We start from the raw sequence: 24270 nt of genomic DNA, 5'->3' as shown, positions 1-24270 counted from the left end.
TGCGGACTTCATTGCGGAATTTAGAATCTCCATTGAAGTCAATGGAGAAATTCCGCCATGAGTCCGCAAGCAGTCCGCCACAACTCCGCAACAGCCATTGCATGCTACGGACACCAAATTCCGCACCGCAGCCTATGCTCCGCAGCGGAATTTTACGCATCGTCTAAACGAACACTGCTAATTAGAAGTGGAAGTCAATGGAGAAACGGCTCCGCTGCGGATTAACGCTGCGCAGTGTCCGCTGCGGAATTCAAGAGGAAATCCGCCACGTCTGGCCATGCCCTTAATGGCTGATGTTATTCTCCTGATGGTTCACCAAGGTAAGAGCAAGGGAGATGAATAGCATGTAAAGGTGGTCTTACATGGCCCGACCTGTGTAAACGAGTGCAGATCAGCGCTCGTTGATCGGCGCTCGTTTGCTCCTTTCACAAGGAGCTATGGATGGGGACGAGCGGTTGTTACTACGATCACTCATCCCCATACATTTCTATCATGACGGAGGCGCGTCCCCCTGTTTACACAGGGAGATGTGCTGCCGACAACGATAATATTTTACACTTTTAAAATGATATGATCAGCAGATGATCGAGCGTTTGCTCAGTCATCGGATCATCGTTGCCCTGTTTACACAGGGCAATGATCGGGAACAAGTGTTCTGTGAACGCTCGTTTGCCCGATAATTAGTCGGTATAAAAGGGCCCTTATTGTTGGAACAAGTCTCCGATACCCAAGGAGGCTCAACTCTGATAATAACATTATATTGGGAAATTGTTGCTTTTACAATTTTGTTATATTTTAGACTAAAACAACAGTATAATGGGACTTCACTTTGCAGCCCATTTTAGGCCTCGTTCACACACTTTTTTATCTAGCATTTTAAAAAGCATGTAATAAATGCCATGCAGTTGAGTTTTTAATGGCAATTTTATATGCCTTTTTGGTGGCATTTTTTATTTTGTGAAATTTTGTACAGGCGTTTATGAAGTCCTATAAAGAAGACTACGGAAAAAAATTACAGTAAAAACAGCATACCTAGAGAATGCTTTACTTTGAAAAAGTGTGTAGCTGAGCTCTCTAAGGGTATGTTCACACAAGCTATTTTCAGCCATTTTTGGGCCGCAAACGTCCTGAAAAGCAGCCAAAAAATCGGAAGCAGAAAGCCTACAAACATCTGCCCATTGATTTCAATGGGAAATACGGCGTTCATTTCCGACGGGGCGTTTTTTACGCCTCATTTTCAAAATACAGCATGTAAAAAGATGCCCCGTAAAAAGAAGTGCATGTCACTTCTTGAGCCGTTTTTCGAGCCGTTTTTCATTGACTCAATACAAAAACAGCTCCAAAAACGGCCATAAAAAACGCCACGAAAAACGCTTGTTTGATTAAAAAAACGGCTGAAAATCAGGAGCTGTTTTCCCTTGAAAACAGCTTCGTATTTTCAGCCGTATTTTCTTAACTGTGGGAACATACCGTTAGATGCAACCCCCCAAAAAAAATGCAACTGAAAACGCATGTAAATGCTGTGTGAGAGCTACATTAGCGCACATCCAGAAAGATGGTCTCTGGATGAGACGTTCGATACAGTAACCGTCGTCCTGGATGAGTGCTGTTCCAAAAAGATTTGCAAAGTAGTGGGTGCTGTGTAGTGTCACAGAACCCTTGCAGATCTGTTCATTTTGCGGCAAAGCCAGAATTGGGAGAAGATAATTCTTAGGCCTCATGCACACGACTGTAGCCATGTGCACGCCCATGATTTTCGGGTCAGCCAGCCACTGAGTGTCACCCGCGAGCCACCCGCAAATCGCGGGCCGTGCACATGGCTGTGTCTATTATTTTCTATGGGCGTGGATCGCAGAACACGGCCGTAATAAAACATGTACGTTCTTTCTGCGGTCCAGGCTCCTGGGCCATGCACGGACCATGCAAACCACGGTCGTGTGCATGGCCCCAAAGAAATGAATGGGGCCGCATTTCTCCCGTGGATTTTCGTGGGAATTGCGGCCGCAATAGCACGTTCGTGTGCATGGGGCCTTGAACGGGTGGTCCCATAATTAAATATTATATTTCTCTGTAATATCCTGCATAACAAACAATTTTCATTTGGAATCATAAAAAAAAGCTTATGTGTAGATGTTGCTGTTATATACTTGTTATGGTGCCCCCTGATGTCCTTTTGATTCCTTCTCAGAAAGTCCACCTAATGTGTTAAGTGCTTGTGAGAAAAAGCTGCTTCTAGTGCACAGATTCTTAATGGCTGGTCTGACCAATACCAGGAATCACCCCGCCACCCGCCATAGTGGGATCCGGGCAGTTGGAATGAGCTTCTGGGCATGCGTGACCACCTTCAGTGGAAACGTTAGGTAGACATTATGAAAAGGAAGGAAAAGAATACCAGGGGGCACCATAACAAGTATGTAACAGCAATATTTAAACAATGGATGATTTTTTTCAAAATTATCACAATTGAAAAAGGTTTATGTTTTCCGTGATCTAACAGAGAAATGCAATATTTAATTGTGCGGCAATCCTTTACATATTCCTGTCTGTAGTTGAAAGGAGATCTGAGATGATGTGATGCCTCTATCACAAAACTGTGGACAGCCTCTAACACCATGTTGAATGAAAATAAAAGTAGAAAAGATTTGTATGAGCAAGTGCAAATATAGTGGATCTGGGGAACCTGAACATCTTCAAAACATGAAAATTATTTTCCACTGAAAACAGATACAGCTGCTTTCCAATAGACCTTCAGGCTAGAATTTTAGCATTACAAAGAATGTAAATCAGCTTATATCAGTCAAACCAGAGAATTCTCCAAAAGGAAGAAATATTCGTATGTAGACAGCACTGTTTTGGGGTTCTTGCCCCTTATCAGTACAGAACAGGGTACTGGTTGGCTGAATGAGATGCCCCCCTGAGCATTTCAAATAAATATTCAACCTTTAAAGGAGTTATCCCACTATTAAATATCACATGCATTGTATAGATCATAAAAAAATGAACAATGTTTGTTATTTGCTATTAAAAAAAACCTTTCCAGTGAAGTAATGGCATTTACTTAAACAGTATGGCGCCACCTGGTGTTCAAAGTGTATACTAATGTGCACATCCACCTACTTAGCTAATTGCCGGTAGTGACGCATGTTCACTCATTCTCCCCACAGCAAGTTCTCTTCATAGAAATCCTCTTCTTACTCCAGAGAACCCAATAGAAATTGCCTTCTGTCCTGCTTGTCAGGGAAGGAGCAGAGCCTCTGCAGTAGCATGGCAGTATACAGGGCCGCCATCAGGAATTTCAGGGCCCCCTACAGCTAAATTTTTTGGGCCCCCCTACCGTGGCACCGCCTGTTAACGGTACTCCGTCCAGCACTATATCATGGTACCCAGGGCGGCCATCAGGGGGGGTATTAGGGGTACTGATGTGAGAGGCCCGGCCAAACCTAATTGAAAGGGGGGCCCGGCAAACTGCCGCGACTTGCCTTTGGTAGAAAAAAAACAGGCCCCTGCAATGGGGCCCGTTTTTTTCACCAAAAGAATGTTGTGAGCTGCGGGCCCCCCTTTCAATTAGGTTTGGCCGGGCCTCTCACATCAGTACCCATAATACCCCCCCTGATGGCGGCCCTGGGTAGCATGGGGGTCGTCATGGGGCCGTCAAACACCGCCGCCCGTGTGACCGATCGCGCGCACCCGCAAACTCCTGCGCATGGGCACCCGCGACCGCCTGGAACCGCGCACCGAATTTTGAGGCAGATATTGACCTGCCCACACTATCTTGCCGCGTTTTTTGCCCGCTGCGATTGAGGACAGCAGACAAAAAACGCAGGGAAAAATGCATTTTCTGCCTCCCATTGATTTCGATGGGAGGTCAGAGGCAGAACCGCGGCAAGAAAGGACGTGCTGCTTTTTCTTTTTTCCGCGACTGGCTCCCATTGATTTCAGATTAAATCAATGGGAGGCGGTTTTGGAAGTTTTTTGGTGCTGATTCTGACGCAGTGTCCGAGTCAATATCAAGGCCCAAAAAGTCTGTGAACTGGGCCTTATTGTTAGGGCTTATTCAGACGAACGTGTAATACGTCCGTGCAACGCGCGTGATTTTCACACGGACCTATGTTACTCTATGGGGCCATGCAGACTGTCCGTGATTTTCACGCAGCGTGTGTCCGCTGCGTAAAACTCACGACATGTCCTATATTTGTGCATTGTTCGCGCATCACGCACCCATTGAAGTCAATGGGTGCGTGAAAGTCACGCCCAGCACTTCCGCAACCGTATAAACTATGAATGAAAACAGAAAAGCACCACGTGCTACAAACATACAAACAGAGTGTCATAATGATGGCGCGAAAATCACGCAGCCGCGCATCATACGCTGCTGCCACACGGAGCTGTTATGGACCTTTTGCATGCGCAAAACGCCATGTTTTTGCGCGCGCAAATAGCACGCGCTCGTGTGAATCCGGCCTTAGGGTAGGAACACACTAGGCATGAACACTGCGGATTTTATGCAACACATTTTATTGTGGAAAATCCGCAGCGTATCACAGTCGCAGCAGAGTGGATGAGATATGAACAAATCTCATCCACACTCTGCAAAAAAAATTGACCTGCAGTGTGACTTTTGGCTTTTTAAGCCGCAGCATGTCAATGTATTCTGTGGGATCGCTGCTCCTCTGTTGTGGAAATGCTGCGGTTCTGCCGCAAAAATCACACATGAGAAAAAATAAAAAGGCACTTTTTTAAATTTATAAAAAAGTTTAGACTTGCCCCGGCCGTAGTCCTGGTGACGCGATCCTCTAGTCTTAGCGCAGCTCGGCCTCCTGTCATGACTTTTCATCCCATGTGACCGCTGCAGCGGTCACATGGTCTACAGCGTCATCCCAGGAGGCGGGGCTACGTTCAGAAGAGAGAGATGCGTCACCAGGACTACGGCCGGGGCAAGTCTAAACTTTTTTTTCCCTGCAGGATTCCCGCAGCGGACACGCCTCACGAAACCTGCACCACTACTTGGTGCGGTTTTGCTTGCAGAATTCCCTGCGGCTACCGGGGCGGATAAGCTGTGTAGTTTTACTCAGCATATCCGCCTAGTGTGTCCCTTATGATGTCGCTCCTGGAGCTGCTGCCGGTCTCTAAATAGGCAGTTGGTCCAGTAGAATTTGGAATTATTTTTTTTTGTGAACCAGCTTAAAAAAATACAAAACTTTTGTGTTAGGGCCTGTTCACATCACCGTTCGCTTCCGCTCCGGGGTTCCATCTGAGGTTTCCGTCGGGTGAACCCCGCAACGGAAAGTGAAAGTGACAGCACAGCTTCCGTCACAATTAGCGCAGTCGACTGCACTATTGATTCCGTCCGAAAACCAGCCGGAATGGTGACGAACGGAAACCATTAGCGATGTTTCCGTCACCATTGAGATCAATGGTGACTGAAACGGAAGCTGTGCTGTCACTTTCACTTTCCGTTGCGGTGTTCACCCGACAGAAACCTCAGATGGAACCCCGGAGCGGAAGCGAACGGTGATGTGAACAGGCCCTAACACAAAAGTTTTGTATTTTTTTAAGCTGGTTCACAAAAAAAAATAATTCCAAATTTTACTGGACCAACTGCCTATTTAGAGACCGGCAGCAGCTCCAGGAGCTGTGCTAAGAATAGAAGATCGCGTCACCAGGACTACGGCCGGGGTAAGTATAAACTTTTTTATCAATTTAAAAAAGTGCCTTTTTTTTTTCTCTTTTGTGATTTTTGCGGCAGAACCGCAGCATTTCCGCACCAGACGAGTGGCGATTCTGCAGCATAAATTGACATGCTGCGGCCTAAAAGGTCAATTTTTTTTGCAGCGTGTGGATGAGATTTGTTCAAATCTCATCCACTCGGCTGTGACTGTGATACACTGTGGATTTTCCACAATAAAATGTGTTGCATAAAATCCGCAGTGTTCATGCCTAGTGTGTTCCTACCCTAAGGCCGGATTTACACGAGCGTGTGATTTTTGCGTGCGCAAAAAACGTGGCGTTTTGCGCATGCAAAAGGTCCATAACAGCTCCGTGTGTCAGCAGCGTATGATGCGTGGCTGCGTGATTTTCGCGCAGCCGCCATCATTATGACACTCTGTTTGGATGTTTGTAGCACGTGGTGCTTTTCTGTTTTCATTCATAGTTTATACGGCTGCGGGAGTGCTTCCATGTGCTGGGCGTGACTTTCACGCACCCATTGACTTCAATGGGTGCGTGATGCGCGAACAATGCACAAATATTGGACATGTCGTGAGTTTTACGCAGCGGACACACGGACACACGCTGCGTGAAAATCACTGACAGTCTGCACGGCCCCATAGACTAACATAGGTCCGTGCGAGGCGCGTGAAAATCACACACGTTGCACGGACGTATTACACGTTCGTCTGAATAAGCCCTAACAATAAGGCCCAGTTCACAGAGTTTTTGGGCCTTGATATTGACTCGGACACTGCGTCAGAATCAGCACCAAAAAACTTCCAAAACCGCCTCCCATTGATTTAATCTGAAATCAATGGGAGCCAGTCGCGGAAAAAAGAAAAAGCAGCACGTCCTTTCTTGCCGCGGTTCTGCCTCTGACCTCCCATCGAAATCAATGGGAGGCAGAAAATGCATTTTTCGCTGCCTTTTTTGTCTGCTGTCCTCAATCGCCGCGGGCAAAAAACGCAGCAAAAAACGCGGCAAGATAGCGTGGGCAGGTCAAAATCTGCCTCAAAATTCTTTAAGGAATTTTGAGGCAGATTTTTTTGGCCTGCAAAAATACTCTGTGTGAACAGGGCCATACATAAACAGCACTTTCAGACACTTTACTCACTGTGTCAGAAGAGCTGCTCCCTCTCCAGTCCTCGTCAGGCGATGTCTTCGGTCCAGATGTCGTCCTTCACCTCCAGGCTCCAGAAAATTGCGGGGATCGAAGAACTCCTGCCGTCGCGCAAGAACTGGACTCCTCCCCCTCTCCTTACGCAGCTACGCTCTGGAGGAGGAGAAGAAGGAGGAGGCGGAGGCGGAGTCGGACGAGGAGGCGCTGGACGAGGAGGCCGAGGAGGAGGACGAGGAGGCGGAGGAGGAGGACGAGGAGTCGGAGGCGGGCCAGCAGGTAATTAGACTGTGCGCCGCTGTTCTTCCCAGTTGATTGGTCGCTGTACTTTTGGTGCGTGCGCACCGCATCCCTCTCGGCGGCGGGCACGAGCGGGTTGCTTTCCAGCCTTCCCCAGGTCGTTCGCGCGTGAGCGCGCGTTTGCGGTAACGAGTGCGCCGGCGCGCGCTTGCGGTCGTTCGCGCGCGCGGTCGCGAGCGGTGTTTCGCGGCAGTGTTAGATGAGAGGGGGGCCCGCAGCTCACAGCGGTGTTTGATGAGAGGGGGGCCCGCAGCTCACGACATTGCTTTGGTGAAAAGAACAGGCCCCATTGCAGGGGCCTGTTTTTTTCTAACAAAGGCAAGTCGCGGCAGTTGCCGGGCCCCCCTTTCAATTAAGTTTGGCTGGGCCCCCTACAGTAGTACCCCTAATACCCCCCTGATGGCGGCCCTGGCAGTATAGCTCAGAAGACTCCTTCTTCTCAGCTTGTTTGGACTGTACAGCTCTGCATCCTGACAGCTGATATAAAACCTGCTTGTTTCTTATGTTTTGGCACCTCAAGGCCTCTGCAAACCTGAAATGGTGCATGGAAAGCATTCTAATAAAAAGAAGGCCCCAAAATCCACAAGGTGCTCCTTCGTTTCTGAGGCCGGTGTTTGAGCTTAGTAGCACTGTAGGGCCCCATATGGAATATTTCTAAAAATGACAGAATCAGGGTAATAAATATTTTAGTCTGGTTGTGTTTCTATGTTAACATCTGTTGTGGTACAGAAAAAAATAGATTTAATAGAATATCTGCTATAAATAAACACAAAACATATTGACCAAAATTAACCATCAAACTGTGTCACAATACAATATGTCATGAAAAAAACAATCCAAGAGTCACTTGACTAAGTACAGTAAAAGCATTGCAAAGATATTACATCGTAAAGTGACATGTCAGATTTGAAAATTGTGGCTGCGTCCTGTAGTCCAAAAATATGTGGGACACAATTGTACAGACTAATACTAGAGGGCGTATACAGTCAATGGTGTCAAATATGCAAAAAATTAAAAAAAGTTGAAAGAATTTTTCTATAAACTGTTGTAGTAAATCATTGAAGCTGTGTACAATGTTGTAAAACGTAAAAGGAATTGTCAATGATCCCTTAAGAAAAAATTACAAGGTAGTAAATACCACATGCTCACACGAAAATAGAACTTTTGAAAAGTGTTGATCTGTATGTTTGAAGCGTGCTAGTTGCATTGTGTTGTATGACGACTCATTAGTAGAGGAATATATCAGGTTTGTTAGACGATACAAAATTAATTTTTTATAATGTCCACTAGAGCGTCCGTACCATAGCGACAGACAATGGAGTTACTATGGGGCCCTTGGAGAGAGGGACACTAGTCGTGGTTGGTCCCATTCATTTCGCTATAAGGTAGCAAGAACCTACACACAATCCCCCCTTCTAGAGGAACTGTATAGTTATCAAAGAAGGGGGTCAGAAAATGGCCCAAGAATCATGGAAAGGGAGTGGGGGGCAAAACAAACACTAGAAGGTAAAAACCCAGCACTAAAATGAAAGGCTCAGTTTGATCTTTGTTATGTGGTCATCTCTCTTCTACGTATTCCACTGGGTGTTCCATATAGTATTTATAAGATAGTGGAGAGAATATATTAGCACTGGCAATTTAAACGTCAGTCCCAAGATAATTTACATCCTAAAATATATGGCGCACCTTTGGCTGTCCATGCGACGGAGATGCAAATCTACGCCTGCTATGAGCAGGTGTAGATATTCCCCATGACTTACGCCAAATTATGATAAAGCTTTTCTTCCGGTGAAGGCCGCGTCCCCTTCGGCTAATCCATCTAAGTAAAAAGTTGCGACCATAGCGTGCACCAAAATCTGTGACATTTTTTTACACCAGAAAACTGGTATAAATCTTTTGATATATTTTCCCCAATTCTCTGTTCCCAATTGGTCTTTTCAAATTGAAATGGAAATGAGCGACTCCTCAAAAATTGATTGTCTATTTTTTCTTTAAAGGGCAAATCCCTTTAATTCACTGTGGATCTAGTCTAATTCACTCTAATCCAATCCTGCTTTTGAACTAAAAAAAAAAAAGAGGTAATAATATCCCATACGTGATGTAGAATGGGATTTACACATTCAATTTGGGCTAAAAACAACTACATTAAAAACTGCAATGGTCAATCTACATGTGAAGTCTTTTTCACATAGGTGATGTGAGTGTTTGTCCCTTAAAAACTGCAGTAATAATTGAAAAGCCGTGTTATAGTTAAATAATAGGGAGCGTCATATCTTTTTCTTTGCTCAGTGTATACGCATACTATAAAACATTTTTCATTCCTTGCTGATGACAGTAGGGGGAGTGAGATGACTTCACTTTAGTAAATGAATATGTGTATGAGCTGCCAAATCAGGGTTTGTTTAATACATAAGTTCTGAGTAGGCTCAGCACTGTAATAAGATTATACTGAAAATGCCCCATTTTACATGTCTGGAATATCAAAAAGGTGAATAAAACAAGCAGGACTGAACTTTTTGCTTCTATTTGCAATACGTCATTACCACCAAGATTTAGCTTACACTTGCCTAATTTTAAGTAGAGAAGTGACATCAGAGAGATGGCAAGAAGTGATGTATTACAAAACATATGTCCTACCCATTTATATAGGGTACGCCCACAACCTAAGGAATCAAAAATAGTGCATATGACCACCTTTCCCACACCCCAAAATGAATACAGACACCAGACCCCTAAACAAATCCAGACCCCGGACCCGAACCAATAAACGAATAGAGAACCCAGAACAGACTCTGCAGATACTCACCTCTCCTCGTTCCAAGTGAACTGCAATCTGCAGAAATGAGGCAAGGTGAGTATTTAGCCATATCGCTGTGCCCGGGAGACTTGTGACAGTGATGTTACACGCTCCTTTCCATTAAACGCCCCTTTGACAGTCAGGGGGTTATTTAGATATCGGGTGCCAAATATAACGGCACCTATATCTAAGTAACGGAGGAGGGTAGAATTTTTTTTAAAGTGCCCCAGGGTTTGTGCAGCCCTGCCCATTACATGCTGCACTCAGCTGCACATGTATGGGGAGGTGAAAGGTTCTCTTTAACAGGCTAAATGTTATAAGCTATAGTACTATGGAGCAGTTAATTTAGGCTACATGCACACATTGTGTATTTTGCTGCGGAAAATGCGCACCAAAACCGCAGCAATACAGAGGGAATTTGCAGATAAAAACGGCACCTAATCGTGCGTGTTTCGATGTGTTTTTTTGGCGCGGTTTTTATGCTTTGATGCGTTTTACGACAGGTTTTCATGCTGCTGGTTTTGGTTTGATTTTCCACAGCACTAGGCAGATACAATTCGCAAGCGGAAACGCAAAATAAATGGACTTGCTGCGGATTCTAAAAAACACACCGTAGGTCAATTTCCGTCACAAAAAAATAACGCAGCATGTGCATGTGAGTTCCTGGAATCTGATTGACTATGCTGGTACGCTATTATGCTGCGGATTTGCCGCACGCAACTTCACATGGCAAAACCGCACGTAATACGCAAGTATCGTGTGCATTGAGCCTTAAAGTGACAGCCAGAGAAAACATTTTTAAGTGAAATATCTGGCGTACTATTGGGGGCCTGGTGTAATTTGTTGCAAATGTGCACTACATTTCCTTGTACACTACTCTCAACATTGCTTAACCTAATAGCCTATAATTATGAATCTATAGGTGAAACAATTCTCCCTCATTCTAGCAAACTCCTGCCATTGGATGGTGCATCAGATTCTAGTATTTGAGCCAAAAAAAAACAAGCAGGAATCTAGGAAAACTAAATAAAATGCAGACAATTGGCATCAAAAAGTTAATTTGCATTCAAACTTTCATTATTCTCTATATATTTGTTAAATGTATTATTTAAAGTAACACAACAAATACAAAAGGCACAAAAACAACCTAGGATTTTCTTTCTTAATCTCCTCCTTTTTCTTTCGATCTTATTTTGTCCATCTTAAAGTTAATACTGAGAAATATCTAAAAAAAAAAAATATTCTCTATGTGTTCTAAGACACCAGCAATTTCCCCCTCCTCCTCTTCCTTTCAATCTTGTGTCTAACTTTAAGACAACTGGCTGCAGCAAGAGCCTCCCCTTTGCAGTAAGGCACACCACCCCAACCCTTGACTGAGCCCCCCTCTTCACTCCACCGTTTACCTTCCAAAAATGGGATTACATAGCGCCACCATATTCCGTAGCGCTTTACAATTCAGAGGGAACATGTACAGACAATATCAGACATTACATAGTGACAAACTAAGTAACATTTCAAACAAGAGGAGTGAAGACCCTGCTCGAAAGAGCTTACAATCTATGAGGAAATAAGGGAGAAACAAAATGTAAAAAGTGCTTGTTAAGTATAATGGTCCAGCCATCTTTTATACACATGGGGTAGTAAGACATAAAGCTGCATGAGCCGGTCACCAGCCAGTATGTGTGTATGACAGACATGAAGTGTATTAGGGTACAAGGAGTGTGGGGGATACTGCTGAATGAGGGGGTCTGGTCAATGTAATAGGGAGCAAAGGAAAGGAGTCAGAGTAGGGAATATTATAGGCTTGTCTAAAATTATGTGTTTTCAGGGCCCATTTAAAACTGTGGATGTTGGGAATTAATCTGAATGTCCAGGGTAGCGCATTCCAGAGGACGGGTGCAGCACGAGAAAAATCTTGGAGACGGGAGTGGGAGGTTCGGATTATGGAGGATGTTAAAGGAAACCTGTTACCAGCATTACACCTATTGAACTCTACTCACTCCTGAAAGGCCGCTGCTGTCAAAAGTTAATTGCCATTATCCCCTCTCCTAAACTCCTCATCCGACCGTAAATAACGGTCTGCAAACATTTTGCGCCTTTTATGGTACTGTTCATGCACTGCTATGTTAGAGACAGTGGACAGACAATCACTGGTGTTCTGTGTTAGAGCGGGGGTGATGTCGCGGGATGAGGTATGTAATTGGGTGTCATCAGCGTAGAGATGGTACTGGAGGCTAGGTGCTGTGTAGAGAGAAAAGAGGAGCGGACCTAGGACTTACCGCTGGGGAACCCCGATAGCAAGGGGAAGAGGGGAAGAAATAGAACCAGCAAATGACACACTGAATGAGCGGTCAGAGGGATAGGAGGAAAACCAAGAGAGAGTGAGAAACAGTGAGAGAAATTTATTTCCTGTTAACTTTTATCATTCCCTTGTAGGTTTAGTTTTCCTTTAAGACCTAAACCCCCACCACCCACACATTGAAACATGAATGGCATATGTCTTTTAAAAAAATTACCACACGTCACATTTATCACAAACAGGGCTGCCAAACGCCATTTTACTTTTTCTGGATAACTCACTGACAGCCCCAAAAAAATATGATAACCGTTTTAGTGCATTAGTAATGAAGAAATAAGTACTGTATATGATTTATTTGTTATTTGCATTAACAATACAGTTTTAAGGACACTTTCCTACATCTTTTGCTCTAAAATTGAAAGAAAAAAGTAAGCTCTCCTGACATGTACATTATAGTAAAAACTTATATTCCCAATGAAATAACAATTATGAGGCTTCTTTTTTCTAGAACTCTGTATTGTGACATTCCTCTGTTATTCCTCCTGGAAATGTATGAATAATTTGACAACTGGGCGTTTCCATTCCCCTTGTCATTAGGGTATTTTCCTACACATCTGACACTGCCAGCACTGGTTGGACAGTGTTAGGCCTCATTTACACGAGCGTAATATACGCCCGTGCGACGCGCGTGCTTTTCACGCGTGTCGTACGCACCTATATTACTCTATGGGGCAGTGCAGACAATGCGTGAATTTTGCGCAGCGTGAGTGCGTTGCGTAAAACTCACGACATGTTCTATAATCGTGCGTTTTTCGCGCATCATGCACCCATTGAAGTCAATGGGTGCGTGAAAACCACGCATGCCGCACGGAAGCACTTCCGTGCGAACTGCGTGATTCGCGCAAGAGCTGTCAAAAGGATGAATGTAAACAGAAAAGCACCACGTGCTTTTCTGTTTACATACATCCAAACGGAGTGTCAAATTAGAGATGAGCGCACCGAACTTCACCGGATTCGGCCGAACTCGTTTTGCCCGAACCCGGCAAAAAATTTTCCGGTACGCGACGTCAGGAGACAGTCACTGTCCACGGTGCTGAAAGAGTTAAACTGGTTCAGCACCCTGAACAGTGACTTCCGATCACAATATACATGTACGTGTAAAAAAAAAACAGAAGTTCTGACTTTCCGATAACTCCCGGCTTCTTCCTCCAGTCTGACCTCCCGGGATGACAATTCAGTCCAAGTGACAGCTCCAGCCAATCACAGGCCAAGCACAGGCTCCAGCCAATCACAGGCCAAGCACAGGCTGCAGCCAATCACAGGCTGCAGCGGTCACATGGACTGCCACGTCATCCTGGGAGGTGGGGCCGGATGACAAGAGAGGGACGCGTCACCAAGGCAACGGCCGGGAGACCGGACTGGAGGAAGCAGGAAGTTCTTGGTAAGTATGAACGTCTTTTTTTTATTCACAGGTTACTGTATATTGTGATCTGAATTCACTGTCGAGGGTGCTGAAAGAGTTACTGCCGATCAGTTAAAGGCAATGTGTTGCCAGAAAAACATGTTGTTTTTTTTTAAATTAAACATTTAGTGTGTGGGTGATTAAACATTGTTCAAATTTTTTTTATTTTTTTCACGAGTCAGGTAATATTATAAATTAATTCTAATTTATAATATTTCCCATTTCTGGTCACTAGATGGAGCTATTCCCAAAATTGCAGCATTGCAAAATTGGGTGAAAAGCCCTCGCTCTAGTGAGCTCTCAGCGTCCCCCCCCCTCCTTTATCCTGGCTAGTGCCGGGATAAACGAGGGGTTTGAACGGTGTAACCTCCTACACTGTGTGTCGCCATTTTTTGAGCTAACACACAGTGTAGTAGGTTTACATACAGTAGTAAACACACACAAACACGGAACATACATTGAAATCTCTTACCTGCTCCTGCCGCCGCGGCTCCCTCCGGCCCGTCCGCTCCGTCTGCTGCCGCTGGTCCAAGTGCACAAGTCCGGAAGCCGCGACCGGAAGTAGTAATATTACTGTCCGGCCGCGACTTCCGGTCCACAGGAAAATGGCGCCGGACGGCGCCAATTTCAAATTGGACTGTGTGGGAGCGGCGCATGCGCAGTTCCCACACAGACGCCGTACACACAAGTGAATGGGACGGGAGCCGTTCGCAGTCCCTATGGGACTGTGGCTGCCGTATTCCATGTCTGTATGTGTCGTTAATCGACACATACAGAAATGGAACAAAAAATGGCAGCCCCCATAGGGAAGAAAAAGTGTAAAAATAAGAAAAAGTAAAACACAAACACACAAATAAATATAAACGTTTTTAATAAAGCACTAACATCTTTAACATATAAAAAAATAATTTGTGATGACACTGTTCCTTTAACTCTTTCAGCACCCTGGACAGTGACGGACGTCGACTAGCCTCATCTCTATGATGGCGGCCGCGCGAAAATCACGCAGCCGCGCATCATACACTGATGACACACGGAGCTGTCAAGTGCCTTTTGCGCACGCCAAACGCTGCGTTTTTTGGCGTGCGCAAGACGCACACGCTCATGTAAATGAGGCCTTAGACTGTTTATGGACACACCCTATTAACAGGGGAAATGGCAATGCCCAGTTGTCAATTTAATTATACATTTACAGGGGGAATGACAGAGAAACAACAAATGCAGAGTTCTAAGAAAAAGTGTTTGAGATTTGCAATTTATGTTGAATATAAGTATTTACTAAAGTCTAAAAATATGTTTTTTAGAACCTGTTTTAATGGACCCTAACTGATTTGATAAAAACCAAGGGTTAATTTACGTGACCGTATTACAACTCTGTTTTGTATAGAACCATAATAGAGCTTCCATAGAAATGCATGAGGCTTCTACTATACCTTCATTAGCCTCCGATTTTATAAGGAGGCATACAGAGTTATTTCTGTTGGATTCCCTACGGAAAAAAAAATGTGTATGCCATAAGGAGCCATACAGCCTACAGCGTACAGTGCACTGCCATAGAGGCTCCATGCACAGGGCTCCACAAGTGTTGTTATGCAATTTAGCACATATAGCAGTCTGCACAGGGGCCCAGATATAACATATCGCAGGCTGCACAGGGGCCCAGAGGGAGGAGGGGGTTTTGTAACAAGCATTCTGCTTCTCTAGCCCCTCCCCTGCTTACACTCTCCATAGGTCTGTTATAGAATGAACAGAAACGGCATTATCCCAATCAGTCAATTACATAGCCTCTACGATTGTTTCAGCTGCTCTGTGATTGGCAGTTGATGCAGTTTAAAGATGAGAGGGTTGGGGGTTTGCTGGTGGAAGGGGGCTCACATGCTGTTTTTGCACAGGGCCATCAGTTGCCTGTATCCACCCCTGCTGTAGTATCAATGTTAATCCCATAGAAATGAATGGGACAAGCCAGAGCAACATATAGGAAAGCACTCGTGTGGAGTTATCCTTATAATGAAGTGTTGTCCCATTCCCATCAATTTTCACTGCCTACATTACACATTTTCCAACACGCACAAAGCCCTAATCTTCTATATCAGTAGCCGCTAGAACATGTACAAAGGTGTGTGCTGAAGCTCGTGATCCTAGCAGTAAATCAATAGAATTAGAATAGCTTATGCACATTGAAAAGAGTGTTGAGCTCCTGTATGCATTAGTCAGAGCAGTAAATCTCCCACGTTACTGTGCAAACCTTTCACCTATCATTTGAGTTTGTCTTTTGAAGTCGGCGAGCTCCAGCACAGGTCATGGAACAGCTGTCCAGAGCGCTCAACCCACCCCAAGAATGTAATTACTTTTCATAATTGCAATCAATACAGCCGGGAATTTCTCCACAAAGCCTGATCTGTCCCATAGGCCCCCGCGTAGTCACTTTCACCTAGACGGAAGATTAAACACCGTAAATAAGTAATAGGAGGAGAATAAAATATCATTCAATATATCGAAATTCCCTTATTCCTTTATTTATGAGGAATGCAGCACACGATCAGCTAGGTGAGGAGGTTGGGTGATAATATGGAAACCCCATTCATAATCACGTGCCAGTGTAGAAGATAATCTGTCGGGCATGAAAAGCGCAGAAATAATTGGAGTAGCGGCGTGATTACTCAGGGTGTTGTTACAGCATTTTTGGCAATGTGATATCTTACTAAATGCCATATGAATGCCATAAAGAGAGTTCCCCCATTCGGGATCCCCTTCTATGATCCAGAAGTCAGGTTCACACAAACACACAGTAATGTGCACCCCTATTAGGGCATGACCACACGTGGCGGATTTCCTCCGCAACTGTCCGCATCAATGCCGCACAGAATCTGCGTTGCAGATTCTGCTGCGGATCTGCACAAAATGTGCAGTACATTGATGCGGACTAGCTGCTGCGGACTGCGGGAAAAGTGCTTCCCTTCTCTCTATCAGTGCAGGATAGAGAGAAGGGACAGCACTTTCCCTAGTGAAAGTAAACGATTTTCATACTTACCGGCCGTTGTCTTGGTGACGCGTCCCTCTTTCGGCATCCAGCCCGACCTCCCTGGATGACGCGCCAGTCCATGTGACCGCTGCAGCCTGTGCTTGGCCTGTGATTGGCTGCAGCCGTCACTTACACTGAAACGTCATCCTGGGAGGCCGGACTGGAGACAGACGCAGGGAGTTCTCGGTAAGTATGAACTTATATGTTTTTTTACAGATACATGTATATTGAGATCGGTAGTCACTGTCCCGGGTGCAGAAACAGTTACTGCCGATCGCTTAACTCTTTCAGCACCCTGGACAGTGACTATTTACAGACGTCTCCTAGCAACGCTCCCGTCATTACGGGAGCCCCATTGACTTCCTCAGTCTGGCTGTAGACCTAGAAATACATAGGTCCAGCCAGAATGAAGAAATGTCATGGTAGTAAAACCAATACGCTCCGCAGCACACATAAGATCTGCGGACTTCATTGCGGAATTTTGACTCTCCATTGAAGTCAATGGAGAAATTCCGCCATGAGTCCGCCACTGCTCCGCAACAGACAGAGCATGCTGCGGACACCAAATTCCGCTCCGCAGCCTATGCTCCGCAGCGGAATTTTACGCCTCGTCTAAACGAACACTGCTAAATTAAAGTGTAAGTCAATGGACAAACGGCACCGCTGCGGATTAACGCTGCGGAGTGTCCGCAGCGGAATTTAAGTGAAATTCCGCCACGTGTGAACCCGCCCTTACAGTCGCAAGTCCCTGCCTGACTGAGGGTCTCATGACCCGAACTGACAGTATCATATGGATCGATGATGCTCTCAGTTTGAGTCATTAGACCGGCGGTCGGCCGAGACTTGCGGCCGCAATACGGTTGCCATGGGAGCCATTAAAAAAAAGCAGCTCTCACTCTGGTGGACTCGAGTCATCCATGTATTAATGGCCAGCTGGCAGCGACTTCTACTGGCAAAAAGAGCAGTTTGTCGGCTTTAATCTGAAAAGCGATTGTCTTCGTGAAACAGGAGATTCTGGGGTGAAGAAAAATTTGTTTTCCATTATTATTATCATCATAAGGCCCAAGGCATGTGACCGTCTTATGGCTCCGTTTTGTATGGAGTCGCATTAGGGCTTCTGTTCCAGTGCATGATGAGCCCTCTACTGTATCTTTATATACTTACGATATCATATGGGAATCTTCTTGGTCGGATTCCATGTAGGTAGCTCTATACATACAGCACCTGACAGAGCCGGTTCTACACTCTCTTGTGCTGGTACCGAGTACTTTTACATGGTCCCAGCTGCCAAAACATAGTAGACAGGACCAAGTGTTGGATTGTGAATTGTATAGTATGTATTATATTTTTTTGTGATCTTTCTAGTGTAGTATTTGGAGGACTGGCAGAGGAATTTTGTTCCCCTACTTGAGTCGTTCTGAACTGAATGGAAATCTATAAAGCCTTGTTCAAACAGTGCAGTTTTTAATGAGTTTTTTTTTTTCTTTTCCATAAATTGACCTTATATTAGAAAGTGGATTAGTTTATGTAAACAATCAACAAACTTCTGACATGTCATAGAAACATGTCAGAAGTTTTGATCGATGATGGTCCGAGGACTGAAACCCCCAACAATCGCTAAAACGAAGTGGCAGAGGTGCTTGTATGAGTGCTGAACCGCTTTGTTTCTGTTCAGCTTTTCTCGGAGAGCCGATTACGCGGGGTACGGGCTCAATAGAAAGTCTATGGGCCTGTACACCGTTACATTGGCTTTCCATGAAAAGTCGATCAGAAAAGAACATACCTCCCAACTTTTGATTTCGGAAAAGAGGGACATTTTAAGTCACACCCACTAACCACACCCAATATCCCGCATAAACACATCAAATCACGGCCAGATCCTTCAGCAAAATAACGCGCGCACATTCTCAGTGCGGATCTCTAGACTTTCTGGATATCACAGATATTATGGATCCGGTTATATCGTCTTTATGTTACTTTTCCTAACTTGGAATAACATTTGCTCATCACGGCGGCAGCTGCAGGACAAACCAAAAGGCTGAGAACAATGAAAGTCAAGAGGGAGACCCTGTGGTGGATGACTTTTCAATTAACAGGTTGCAGAGTTACATGATGGTGATTTTTTTTCCAGTTGTGTAACTCTGCTACCGGTCAATGGAAAAATCATCCACCAGAGCACCCCTGTAGATTGCTCCACACACAGCCCCCCTGTACATAGCGCCAGACACAGCCCGCCTGTAGATAGCTCCAGATACAGCCCCCCTGTAGATCGCTCCACACACAGCCCCCCTGTAGATTGCTCTACACACAGCCCCCCTGTAGATTGCTCTACACACAGCCCCCCTGTACATAGTGCCACACACAGCCCCCTGTAGATAGCTCCAGATACAGCCCCCCTGTAGATAGCTCCACACACAGCCCCCCTGTAGATTGCTCCACACACAGCCCCCCTGAACATAGCGCCAGACACAGCCCCCCTGTAGATAGCTCCCTGTAGGTAGCGCAACACAATCCCCTTATAAGAGGTACTACTGCTACCACTCTCCGCTCTGCTTTCACTCACCGTCAGAAGAAGGCAGGAGTCTTGCGGCGGCGTTCTCACAGGTGTCGATGGCGGCCCGGGAGTGGACCAGTCCAGTCACCTGACCATTGAGGTCAGATGACAGGTCAGGTGACTGGACTGGTCCACTCCCGTGCCGGCATCCATCCCAGTGAAAACACTGCCGCAAGACTCCTGCCTTCTTTTGATCGCTGCTGCAGACGTCTGGCATGAAGGGCACCTGTCAGCAGCGATCAGCTGCTTTGATACAGCTGCAGCGCCCAGCGGGACATTTTGCAGACCGCCCGGGACAGCGGTGAGAAACTGGGACTGTCCCGCCGGATCCGGGACGGTTGGGAGGTATGAACTAAGCTGCTCAGCGCTCACACGATCGCTTCTGCCGCTTCATTTTATCGATTGGTTGGGGTGCCCGGACCCCCAGCGATCAAAACTTCTGACATGTCATAAGTTTGTTCAACATTTAGTTACCCTTTAAAGAATCATGTACATAAACATAATATGAATCCATACCAGTTCAGGGTGGCGCAGATCCATAATATTCTCCTATCTTCATGTGAAGTTATTTTTTTAGATTTAAGCAGTTTAAACACGTGTTGACAATTGACTTTAGTTTGCACAATTCAATCTGTCTCTTTGGCTCTGTGCACTTCTGCATTTGCAATTTCCTTTGGAGGTTCCAGCACGGTTTCCGTCACGAACAGTGCAGCATGGTGTCTGATGGCCGCCGTATGGATACATCATACAGACATGAAGTTGTGCCTGGTCACAAACAAGCCAAACAGGTAAGCAAAATCCTAACAAGACCAAAGCAAACCCAACATTAGCATAGAGCGTACTGCCTTAGAGGAGCACCGCTTGCTTTTTTCTATTTATAGTATACACATGTGACTTGATAGCTTAGCTCTCAGGGCTCATCCACACGCTGACGAATTGCTGCGTTTTTTCCATCTGGAATTGCGGGCGGAAAAAACGCAGTAGAATACACTAGCAGCAAAGTGGATGAGATTTAACAAATCTCATCCACACGCTGTGTAAATATTCCGTGCAGAAATTGACCTGCGGTGAGTAATTTTCAGACCGCAGCACGTCAATTCCTGCTGCGGAAAGTGGACAGAATTGTTGCGTTTTTCAGAAGAGATGTTACCATCTCCCAGCATTGTGAAAAACGCAGCAAAACGCGCACCATAAACCGCAGGTAATGGTGCATTTTTGCCGCAGCGGAAGTCTGATATTTTCAACAGAATTGCTGCAGAATTCCGTTGTGATTGAACAAACCCTAACTGTGCGACTGTCACCTGCCTGAGCTCCCATAATGCACTGCTCTCTGATAATAAAAAGTCGGTGCAAGACTTCTTATGGACATTACATCCACTGCCTGGCACCCTGTGTGTTCCAATCTAATTGTGTTCACGTTTGACAGCAGATTGGAGATAAATGACTGTTTCCATGGACCGCCATCGTAATTTGAATGGCTTTTGACAGCACCTATGTGCAGGAATACAGAAAAAAAATAAAAAAATTTAAAATCTGCAAAATATCTACAAAATAACTAAAATCTTTGTGTAGCTTAAAAACTGCGAATTTTTGTAAAACATATAAAAAGAGCACAACCGAATAACAAGATGCAGCGCTCTTTTTTAGCAGTAGGTGGCACCGTAACCATAACTATTCACTGTTTCACTGTGCGAACAAACTTGGTCGCTCAAAACTTTTGCGTACGGAACTTGAATTAGAGTCATGCTCAAGCAATATGTGTATGTAAAGGTATATATTTCTATCTATTTATCTATCGTTATGAACTTGGAAATATTAAACATTTGAACGTTGCGCTCTGTGCTGACCTGCCCTTAAAGGACTTCTTCATTTTTTTATAATATCACATGCATTCACTAGAGATTCTGTTATAGAGCAGACTGGGAAAGAACCAAGGAAATAAACATAATGCAGCTGCATATACTACACATGTAAAGATATCACAAGCGGCAATTGTAAAACTAGGAAACGTGTGTATGAGTGTGAGTATGTGTGTGCACAGAATATTAACAGGTACAACACAAAAAGTGTTACATTACTGTGTGCAGATACATCACAGCATATTATCCAGCAGCATGCCAGTACTATATGGTGCATGTATAAAATGTGACAACGTTTTGTAATCCAATCTGCACAAATGGCGCATAAAAAAGCAGTCTGAGAAACGTATCCTGTTCTGACACTTTGTGTTCGAAATTCATAGCAGAAAATCCACGTCATATGTGGCTTCATGCCGCACATTTCTCATACATTGTGGGACACTCTTAATATAATCCGCATGGAGGAGACACATTTGTGCCATTTTCTTCGATAAAACATTGAGTCTTGACCTCCTATTTCTCTACTAGTTTATATGTTCATTGCAATAAGTCTTTATACATATTGTATCACAGCTAAATATAATAATGGCAATTCGCATGACAAATAAAAAAGAAAAGAGGGGGTACAGCGGCACCTCCACCCCCATTTGGCGTCCACAGTGCTGGCCACTTGAGGTTATGTATGTGTAGCCCCTCTTTATAACTTCCTCTGTATACACAACTACATAGAGAAGTAAAAATTCAGTTAAAAATCGGATTCAATTAAATTATGCATAAATGCAAATTTGCATGTGTGTATACAGTATTCATTTTATATATATATATATATATATATATATATATATATATATATATATATATATGTATGTAATGTAGAGTGTGCATGCATATACAGCAATCTCGTAAGTGCATGTTTTTTACTTAAATTCTAAGGATTGCAATCTAATGTATGGATTGTTTTGTGAGCCCCCCTAATTGTGATATTATATGTATCTCATGGACAGACATGTAAATTTAGTGATAATATGCTGCACATGAGCAGAGGCTGAGAGGCGCCCGGCCTGCTCCTCTCACACAATGACACAATGCTCAGCACTGTCTGCTCAGTGGCCACGCCCCCTGCTGGCCTACCTGCCCTGTATACCCCAAAAACCCCTCTAATCAGCCCTATGTGACCCCCCAAAATCTGCCTCCTGTGCCAAAAGATTCTCTACTAATAGCTTTAACATATAAAAAAGTGACTTGGGCTCTGCAGGTCTCTGCTCTACAATTACTGGGCTTATTTGTCTTCTTACTGTAAATTTTGGGGAAAGCTTTATAAAATGTTAAAAATTTCTTCCGAAAAAACCCAGTGGGAGGGATTGACATCAAATCTTATTCCCAAAGACCCTCAGTTCCATGCACAAGGGCTTTGTTTCACAAAAAGATCTGTCTTTTTGTTAGGGCTTTGAATATTCAAATTGAAACTATCGCGCAATCATTGATTGTCAAATCATTGGTTTCTAGAGTTTTTAAATAGATGGCATGGTGGGGAAAAAATCCAAACCTATATCTGTAGCCATAATACATTTGTATTCTATATCCACAGTCTCTATTACAGAAAAGGGACTTGCTTTATTTCATGAACTTTGAAGAAATTACAATCTTGAGCCTTATTTTGCCTTTATAGAAGGGAATAGCTCTCTATACAAGGCTGCAGCATCTCTGGGGATTTCTCCTTTAAATCAGAGAAAAACTATTAATCTTCTCCAATGTCTGGTAAGTTTATTTTATTCTTATTCTCCACATTTGTGTCCTTTTTGTGCAGATTTGCTGACTTTCTTCTTATATGCTGTACCTTTAAAAGAGAAAGGAGAGACTTCATTAATATGCAGAATGCTGCACATAGTGCAAATCACAAATACAAAATTCAACATATTTTGCATATTTACAAAACAGAGTTCTATTGATACTGTGCACTTTATGCTACTTTACACTTATATTAGTCATTACAATTAATGTGCATGATAATGGGGGCACTGCAGTGAGGTTGCAATGAGGCACTGGGGTGCTCAGGACTGCTGGTAGAACTTGTGTGCAGGTGCATGGGCTGTCATGGAGCCTCAGCATTGTAGTTTATTGCAGCTTTACCTTGCACTTTTAGTATTTAATATTATTTAGTAGCTCCAAGAGCAGTGCAGGGCTTGCAGGACATAGTGACTACGCATTATGCCATTGTTCACACTCAGTGCACTGCATGCAGATTCAATGATCATGTGAATTCAATGACAAATCAAGTGATTTTAGTGACATTGAAGTTAAAAAAAGAGATTAGAAATCAGCGTATTGTGGATCCCCCCCATCTCTGACCGGAGGAACTGGGCGTTTCTGTTTTCCCCTATGGTTACAAGCAGCGATCAGAACCGTAGGTTTCCAGCGAGATCCCCACCTCCCTCCCTCCTATATCTGCAGATGTAGAAGGGTCACTGTTAAGTCCTTTTAAGCCGATATCGGAGCCGAGTTTCCCGCAGGGACTGAACTCCTCCGTTCTTCCGCAGCGTGCGATCGGGACTCGATGAAGTGAATTGCGCTGCTATGCCGCTTCTTACCAGCAGGTGTCGCTCTTTACGGGCGCTTTCTAGTTTTCGCATCCGCCTATGTAACTATATTGTGCGGACGCTTCAGCGGAGCTTCCCCCGGTGACACCGGCTTATTGTGCACGCTCATATTCTACATGCAAACAACCGAATCATGTTTATTTAGCCTGGATCCAGTATATATAGCATCAGTAACACAATATTTACATATATTAGTATCATATCTTGCAGCAGAATAAAGTAACACATTGTAACGAGTTCGTCTGCTGCCCCATATACATTTATAATCCATACTGATCATTTTTGTACATACATTTCCCAAAACTATAAAGTGTAGTATATCATGCACACCATAAAATGTACGCATTCCTATATGCTATATTATTGATATATACTGTGTGTGTGTGTGTGTGTGTGTGTGTGTGTGTGTGTGTGTGTGTGTGTGTGTGTGTGTGTGTGTGTGTGTGTGTGTGTGTATGCTCTATATGCAATATACTATGTAATAATTGCAATGTTGATACTATAGATATTACAGTTCTGAATAACATATAATGAGGAATATTGTGTGTGATGGG

The 24270-nt window shown here is 44.3% G+C and overlaps 1 protein-coding gene across 1 annotated transcript in view; it reads left to right on the top strand.

Annotated features, from left to right (window-relative positions):
• Positions 1 to 286: 286 nt before the first annotated feature.
• Positions 287 to 24270, top strand: part of POU2AF3 (POU class 2 homeobox associating factor 3) — a 39572-nt gene continuing 15588 nt past the window's right edge. The window contains 1 exon segment of the mRNA XM_075840807.1: positions 287 to 320. Coding sequence (XP_075696922.1) covers positions 287 to 320 — 34 coding nt within the window.

Source organism: Rhinoderma darwinii, chromosome 10 (genome assembly GCF_050947455.1).
Source record: "Rhinoderma darwinii isolate aRhiDar2 chromosome 10, aRhiDar2.hap1, whole genome shotgun sequence".
Classification (NCBI taxonomy): domain Eukaryota; kingdom Metazoa; phylum Chordata; class Amphibia; order Anura; family Rhinodermatidae; genus Rhinoderma; species Rhinoderma darwinii.
The sequence above is the reverse complement of the archived record's forward strand: the minus strand, read 5'-3'. Positions and strand labels throughout refer to the sequence as shown.